Genomic DNA, 8,338 nt, shown 5'->3' on the forward strand with positions numbered 1-8,338 from the left:
GGAGGCCATGGGCTGATTACGCCGCTAGGGATAATTGATTACATGTTTGGTGAAGTGATTAGGTTGAAGGCACATGCATGCGGTAAAAGTCGCAGGTCAAGTGGTCAATGTGTGTTGGCGCGATTGCCAACACACCGAACAATTACTTTGGAATGTAAGATACCAGTCATGTTTTTGTAGAGATATAGTTATTGCCATGGACGGCAACCATCAAGGACAAGATTTATCAACGACAGCTTGACTTGCTTGCCTCCAGCAAATGGGACGGTTCTTACTTAGCCATCCTGGAAAGTGGCCGAAAGATAACAAAGAAGGTCGATCTTTGCAGACATTGAAAGAAGGAGAATTTGGAAATGGGGGAATGGTGTATCGACGGATCCAGGTTATAACATAGCAGGCAGTTACAATATGCCGGCAATGAACGGAGCTTACTCCGTGGCCAGAGCATTAGGTTGCAACCAGGCGTGTTTTCATTTTCCAAAATTCATTTGAGCATCATCCGTGGTGATCATTACGGGGACAAAATTTCCGCGCTGGGAAGAAACCAACGGACGTAACTGCCATACAAGGCTGCCATGACCCAAGTTACAGGCTTATCATGATTAAAGCAATAAGCCGCTACAGAAGGGAAGCCACTACGCAGAAATGCAAGAGACTACAGGTGCCTTGCCGATCACTGAGTACACAATGGATTGGGAAAACGCGCAAAGTGCAAATCGTCATTCATCCCAGTAGAAACAAGCAACACGCCAACACGCAAAAGCTTGCAGTCAAATTAATGTTATCACCTATATCGCTTCATATCCAAAAAAGAGTGGTTAAAGCGCATTTGCAGCTGGAGCAGCCGCAGCATGCAGACAATGCAGCGACGCCAACTACTCACTACTATTCACGAACCATACAAAAAGACTCTGCCTCTCTCAACAATTACTCCCCACTCACACAAACAGCCCGGAACCCTACCGTGCTGTACGGCATCATTAACGCACAACCCCGTCCCCCATGTTTTTTTCCCCCAGAAGACTGCATTCCGCTCCCCTCCAACAACCCGCCCCGCACCACCCCGCACCAAGGAAGGTATCCCCCTTCCTTCATCCCCCTCGCTTTGCGCCACCCACCCTCCTCCCTCCCTTCAGCACAGCGCTCCCCGCGGGCAGCAACCCCCGACCCGCCTACTTGCGTCCCAGGGGGGGTTGGGATCGGCCTGGTGGGGCCCTTCTCGGGGGTGCCACCCTCCCCCCACCACCCTCTAAAGAGGGGACGGGAGGAGAGGAGAGGGGAACGGAACGGCAGCGTCTCATTCATTCGCCCCACCTACCTTACCTGCAGCGGGCCGCTCAGCAGCCCGGCGAGCCGAAACCACCTGGCGCTCACCCAGCCTCCCCCAGTCATGTCGCCGCCGTGCTGCCGTACAGCGGGGGAGATCACCATCGCGCCATCGTGCAAACCCAGTGGGCCCGCCCACTCGGTACCCACGCGACATGGTACCCACCGGCCCCCGTGCCATACACACACACGCACATACCTGCTTCCCCCTACTCCCTTTCACCCCTTTCACCCCTTTTTCCTACCCAACTTCGTCCCCTTCCTACCCACTTCCAGCCTAAAGCCTCCTCGCCTCCCTCCTGCCCTCGCTGCTCCCCTCCGCCCTGCACGGACCCTAGCCTCCCCTACCCCCCTCCCCTGCTGCCTCACGCCGCGGCCCCCTGCGCGTCTAGCAGCTTCCTCAGCCCCTCCGCCACCGCCCCCAGATCCACGCGGTCGCCGTCGCTGTCCACATTCAGGTACTTGTGACCCAACAGATGAGCCTGGGGAAAGGGATAAGGAAGGGAAAGACGAACCACGAACAAAGGGATAAGGAGGGGAAAGACGAACCACGAACAAAGGGATAAGGAGGGGGACAAAGAGAAGGGGAGGAAGGACTGTTTTAAGAGAGGTGGGAAACATATGCATGCGAAAAAGTGAGAGAAGTGAACTGCTGACGTTAAGTGTCGCAAGTGGCTCCGAAACTGCCCCCCGGGAGTGCAAAGCGATAAAGTCATCGACCCGTGGTTCCGGAGGTAAAGCCCATTTGGTTGGTGGGGAGGAAAGGGGGGGAAAGGGGAAATGGGCGCCCAGGGCACGGGGGATGGGAAGTGCATCAACTGTCAACTACCTACGCCCTCAGCACGTGGGGGTCCCAACACACACACACACACACACACAACCCACCGTCCCTCTCCCCGTCCCGCTATCACCCGATGTCGTATCCTTCCGTACAGGTCATTCGTTCATTGAGTGTACGCAGGCGCCTCCTGCCCGCCCTTCCCCCCCTCCAAACCCCCTCCAAACCCCCTCCAAACCGCGCTCCCACCCCCCACCCAACCCCATGCAACCCAACCCCCCACACCAGGTTGTGGTAGTGGTCGTTGCCGGCCGAGTTGTGGTGCAGCTGCGGGGGTTGCCGCCGGGGCGGAAAGGGATCTCAGATCAGGGTTTGTTGTGGGTCAAGTCAATACAATGCCCCCCCCCACTCCAAAGTTCAATTAAAATTCTCCAAAGTTCGTAAAGGAGAGATGAAAGGGCGGCGTTGTCTTCTTCCCCACCAGAAAGTGGATGTCATGAAACCAGTTGTGGCGAGTATGTGAACTGTAGACCACCCAGTGTTTGTGTGTGTGTGTGTGTGCGTGTGTGTGTATGTATGTCTTTTGTTGTTTTTGCTGTTGTTGTTATTACAGCGGGCTAGCAGGTCTCTAAACCGTAAAGCAAAGAAACCGAGCCGTGCTGTTGTGTTTTCCCTCCCATCGTGACTTCCCCCCTTCCCTCCCGTTCCCTCTCTCCCCCCTTCACCTCCAGCACTCCGCCCTTCCCCGGCGACATCCAAATCATGTTAGCCAGTCCCGATCCGTGCGCTCCCACCAGCACACTGGCCTGGCCCAGAACCTGGGAGGTTGTTAGGCGGTTGTTAGGGCGGGTTAGGGCGGGAAAAAGGGAAGAAAAGTGAGCAAGGGGTGAAAGAGTGGGAAAGGGAGAGAGTGGGGGTGGGGTTATGTGCACACGCATGGGGATTTCGACGCGATGGGGGGAGGGGGAGTTCGGGCGGCAATGCAGCAAGTAACCTGAATATGAAGAACGTTTGAATTTTCAAAATGTGTGTTTTCCCCCCCCCCCTTGAGGTTGCTCATCACATCGCCCTGCAGCCATCCCGTAAGACCCGCGCATCCTACCCCACGCTCCACGCGGGCACACGTCCACACATACCCTTTCTAACACCCAACCTCATGCTCCCCCCAACCCCATCCACCCAGCCACTTTTCCGTGCCTGCACGTGGTCAGGGTAGAAGGGAATGTCGTTCAGCTCCACAACACGCAAATCAAAAAACACAGAAGAGGCCCGGCAGCGGTGAGAGCTGCTGCTACTGCCCCGCAGCTGCCGCCGCCGCCACCACCACGGCTGAGTGCTACTGCTACTGCTACTGCCGCCAGGGACGCCGCCTTCGCCGGAGAGAAGGTGTAGTTCTTTTTGTTGCAGCTGCAGCTGGTGGTTCTGGTGTTTCTGATCCTGATGCGACAAAAGGTTTTCGTTTTCTTCCTCGACCCATTCCTGCATGATGATGCGCTGTCTGGCCACGAGGTCACCCTCAGCGGCTGTAGCACCAGCAACAACAGCAGCAGTAGTAGCAGTAGTAGCAGTAGCAGTTTTTCCCTCCTCCTTCCGGTCCTTCATTTGGAACAAGGACATTAAATGCCGCAGCTGCATCCGGCGTTTAGGGGTAAGGAGGCTGCGGTGGTGCTGGTGGTGGTGGTGGTGGTGGTGATGACTCGACCCAAATGATTTTGTAAGGCCGCTTCGCAAACATGCCTCGTCGTTCCAGCGCCAAATCTCCCGTTGAAGCTCCAAAACCACTTCGCCTGTACAGCAAAAAGAAAACAAACTTTCAAATCAAACTGTCAAAACCACCTTGTAACTCGCCGGCGTGGGACTCAGCCGCAAAAAAATGCAAAATACCAGAAGTCTGCCGAAATGGAGGAGTCTGCCGAAATGGTCGCGGACCAACCCGACCCCACAGAGGGATATGAAAACACACCGCATCAGCAGCAACAACAACAATAACATCGTCCCTCCCTCTCCTGCATGCTTTAGGGTTGGTTTGGACGAGTGAAATGTCGACGTGTACGACAGTGTACGACTAGTGTTCAAGATGTGTAAAAATGGATTATTCCTAGGGAGAAGATGAAAGGAGGCGGCGGCAGAGGAGGCCGATGGCAGATGTGTGAGGATGTGGCAGAGGGGGGTCAGGGTTAGGAGGGGGAAGGGGAGCGGTACCGGGCACAGGCCTGTTAACTTAGGGTTAGGGACACACACAGAGAGAGGCAACGAACAAGGGTAGCACATGCCGCTTCCAATGAATGTGATCACATCGTCATAAGTTTGTTTCATAAGTCCAAGCTGTAGCTTGCAGCAGCCTGACTGTCTCCCAACCTCCCAACCTCCTCCAACCGCCACCCCGGCAGCAGCTTACCTTCATTTTCGAACCGGCGCTGTTGCTGCCAGGACGTCAAATTGGTTTGCGCCAGACCCTCGAAGTTCCGTCGGCTGATCCAAACCACCGACTACATGCCGGCCGTAGGGGGGGACGGTAAAGGGGAAGGCGGGTGGTGGTGGTGGTGGTGTGAGGACGGAGGTGTGGGGTTCAGGGGGCAATACGGGTGATAAGCACCCGGATTGATGAAAGGAAGAAAAGGATGTGCACATACATCGGGGATACATACATACACACATACATACGTACATAAACAGACATACAGCTCAACAGCCAAAAGCCCACTCCCTAGCTTGGCTGCCTAGCAGCTAGGCACCTCCCCCAGATCTATATCTCCCACTCGCACCTGCTCTCCTCTCCCTCCCTCCCTCCCTCCCCTAAAAGCAGGCTACACATCTGGTCGCCCCCCCACACCCCCAGTGCGGGGCCAAGAGAGGGGCCTAAGGGGGGGTGAACACCCAAGGGGGGGCCGCTCTTGAACACACCCAGACCCCCCGTGATATGTCCCCGAACGTCATCTCCAACCCGCATCGTTTAAAGTGGTACGAACCCCAACATCTGATTCGTACGGGGCCCCAAATTGCCCTAATGTGCAAAATGTGGCCAATGTTTGGGTTACCATTAGGATTAACGGTCGTAACGGTTTTTTCTCTTCGTTAACCTTCTCTCTCTTTCTCTCTCTGTCTCTCTGGATTGAGGTCCCAACTTCTTAGGGATCCTCTACCCCCCTTGCCCCGAAACCAGCAACGAGGCCACCGAGTTTTACCTTCCGTACGACTCCTTTGTTCTGCTGCTGCGCCCCGAATGCGCTCTGCAGGGGGCTCTGCAGAGCGGCTGACAGGAGGTGCCGTACCCACAACGAGGCCGCCATTGCTACGGAAGACCTAAGGGGGCGGGGGTAGGCAGGGTGTGTGTGGTGGTGGGAAGGGGGGGAGATACACAGCGCAGCATACATACGGGATACCAGATCTGCATACATACATACATACATACATACATACATACATACATACATACATACATACATACATACATACATACATACATACATAACAGCAGGACGCAGACGTCGTCTGCATGAGAGGGCTAACGACCCAAACACGCTCGAAATACATACAGACAGACACACCTGCAAGTGGTCCTCCGAGCCACTCCCATCGACGTCAGGATGGAGGACCCGCCGTACGTACTGTGTACGGCACGCCTGCGCAGGGTGGTCGGGGAAAACGTGTGGGTGTGTGTGGGGTTTGAGGGTGTTCAGCCGGCGGGGGAGGGCGGGTGAGGGCGGGTGAGGGCGGGGGAGGAGAAGGGGTGAAAGAGCGTGCGGGGGAGGAAAAGGTAGTGGTGGTAGTGACTAGTAGTGGTGGTAGTGGCGGTAGCGGCAATGAGGGCCGTGATCTGGCTCATGTCGGCATCTGACCGCGTTTGTCCATTGTTTGGATCAGGTACTTACGTTATAAATCAGTATGCCTTGTAGCAAAAGCCGTAAGACAGAACTCTCCGCCGCTTACGGTCGGTGAACTAACTTTAGTTCTTCCCGGCAATCTGAGAGCCATCACATCACGATATTCCCGGAGCTCAAGGTTGTTGACAAGGTTGTGGGGTAAGTAGCTGCTAAGTGTCAGATGCCATAAAAGCAAATCCATCCATTCCTTCTGCTGCTGTCGCCATTATGTGTGCTCTGCTGGAACAGGTGTCCAAGACCCTTGCCGAGTACGCCAAAAGCAGTCATCAGCAACACGGCTCGCTCCGAAACCCACCCAAACCAGCCTCATTCCCTGTCATACGCATCCTCTGATCCGTGCCGTACACACGCACATACACACTTACGATAGACACGTGTTTGGCGGGTAGTGCTGCTGCGACAACAGCCTCAAAGGGTAAGGTCGGGACAGAGCGGCCCACAAATCCAGATAGAAGCCGTCGGGCTTGCCGTCAGCAATAACCACCTGTCGACAGAAACGAGTTGAGTTTTGGATGTTAGGGTTTTGAGTAGTTTATAGTTGGCAGTACGACCATTTTGTTTTATACCTCGAGATTTTCCGGTTGTCTTGCAGTACGGTAAAGGCCGTGTACGAGTCAAATTGCCTCTCAATACCACAATAATATCGTTTTACTAGACAATTGCTGGCGGGATGTGTTTGCATGAAAGAGAGGCAAACGTGAGTCGGGGGGAATCGAGGGTGGGAAGAGGGAATCGGGGTAGGTTGGGGTGAGGGAATTTGCTTGGGTACGTGGTCCTTGATGAGGGTTGGGGAATTACGCATCCAGCTAGGAGCAACGGACCAACTGCCAACGTCCAAACTACCAACCGCCGCAATGTCCCATGGGGGTTGATGGGGGTTTGGAGCTACGTACCCATACGCACATACATACATGCATACCTGAATTCCCTTCGTGGCAATGTCAGGGTCCTTCAGCACTGCAAGGGTAGTGAAGGCAAAAACCGCCTCCTGCGAAAGGGGTGGGGATGGGGTGGGGGAGGGGAAAGGGCCTTAAGACTACAAGTCAAAGAAAGGGTTGCTTACGAGCGAAGCGAAATGGTCGTTGAATTTAAATTTCTTCCGGGAACAAAACCAACATATTTTTTCTATAAAAGCTGTTGTAAACATGTTGTAAAGCTGTGGGGGGAACGGGATCGGGCGGTTGTGTGTGTGTGTGTGCCTATGTGTGCGTGCGCGGGGTTGTAGCATTTTCGTTTGGCGGAGCGCTATGGCTTGCGGTACAAATTCATGATATAATTTTTAATAACTAACAATGCCGTAAAAGCCGAATAATAAACCTAAAATGGTGAAGAGAGGACGGCCTTTAAACAGGGGCGACAATACGAGCTGCAAAAAATAAAAATCTAGTAGACAGCTCGACTCCGTATCCCCCAGCATCCTGTCGTACCTCCACTGTACGGAAAGCATTTGTCGGATCGGTTCGTGACAGCAGCAGCACCGGATGTTCCACTGGACCAGACAGCGATTGACTCTCACCACCAGTGCTGTTGACTGTCTTGGCCGTACATGCCTGTGATACTTTACCGTACGCCTCCGTCTGTCGTACAGGACAGGGAGTTGGGGGAGTTGCCCATCACGAGGTTTAGTAGATTGGCGGGAAATCAGAGAGAGAGAGAAAAGTTTGAAAAGTTAAGAAGCGCTGGGGCCATTCCATTCCAAACCGCTCCTGTGACATAATTAGCCCCCGATGGCGAGCAGACAACGGAGCCACTCGCCACATGTCCGCCCGGCTGCCGGCCTTACATCCGCGGAATCTAACTCCCCGCTCATTTCTCCCCCCCTCCCCCCAACACACACACACACTGCCCTTTCGGAGGATCGAGGCCGTGTTGGCCGCGTGTGTGTGCGTGCATCCCTTATCCCCTCCTCTACCCTCCCCACTACCATCTACCTTCAAAAACATACACATGGACAAACACATACATACATACATACATACATACATGCAACGCGTCGCGTGTCCACTTCCTGATTCCCTCCAGCTCCACCATGAACTCCTCTCCAGGGAGGCCGGGGAGGAGGGGCGGACCGGAAGACTTGGACCCCTGGCCCTCACCTCCCGCGCTCCCCCCCGACCCCGCCCCCGCCCCCAGGCGACATGACGCCGCGTAGGAGCCGGATCGGGGCTCAGGGAGGCCGCCCGCCAGTGAGCCCAGGAAAGACCTGCGGGTGGGGGGGAAGGGAGGGAGGAAGGGAGGGGGTGGGGGGGAAGAGGAGGGGGAAGAGGAGGGGGAAGAGGAGGGGGAAGAGGAGGGGGAAGAGGAGGGGGAAGAGGAGGGGGAAGAGGAGGGGGAAGAGGAGGGGGAGCAA

The 8,338-nt window shown here is 55.1% G+C and overlaps 1 protein-coding gene across 1 annotated transcript in view; it reads right to left on the reverse strand.

Annotated features, from left to right (window-relative positions):
- Positions 1-8,338, reverse strand: part of VOLCADRAFT_108013 (uncharacterized protein) — a gene marked incomplete at both ends in the record, with an annotated part of 14,894 nt that overhangs the window by 4,343 nt on the left and 2,213 nt on the right. Inside the window, 14 exons of the mRNA XM_002958169.1 lie at positions 1,324-1,404; positions 1,743-1,808; positions 2,354-2,431; positions 2,830-2,922; positions 3,258-3,301; positions 4,503-4,593; positions 5,290-5,407; positions 5,653-5,727; positions 6,354-6,472; positions 6,908-6,976; positions 7,052-7,144; positions 7,416-7,565; positions 7,972-8,027; positions 8,085-8,191. Coding sequence (XP_002958215.1) covers positions 1,324-1,404; positions 1,743-1,808; positions 2,354-2,431; positions 2,830-2,922; positions 3,258-3,301; positions 4,503-4,593; positions 5,290-5,407; positions 5,653-5,727; positions 6,354-6,472; positions 6,908-6,976; positions 7,052-7,144; positions 7,416-7,565; positions 7,972-8,027; positions 8,085-8,191 — 1,240 coding nt within the window. The remainder of the gene's footprint in view (positions 1-1,323; positions 1,405-1,742; positions 1,809-2,353; positions 2,432-2,829; positions 2,923-3,257; positions 3,302-4,502; positions 4,594-5,289; positions 5,408-5,652; positions 5,728-6,353; positions 6,473-6,907; positions 6,977-7,051; positions 7,145-7,415; positions 7,566-7,971; positions 8,028-8,084; positions 8,192-8,338) is intronic.

This window comes from Volvox carteri, assembly GCF_000143455.1.
Source record: "Volvox carteri f. nagariensis unplaced genomic scaffold VOLCAscaffold_87, whole genome shotgun sequence".
In the NCBI taxonomy this organism is placed as follows: domain Eukaryota; kingdom Viridiplantae; phylum Chlorophyta; class Chlorophyceae; order Chlamydomonadales; family Volvocaceae; genus Volvox; species Volvox carteri.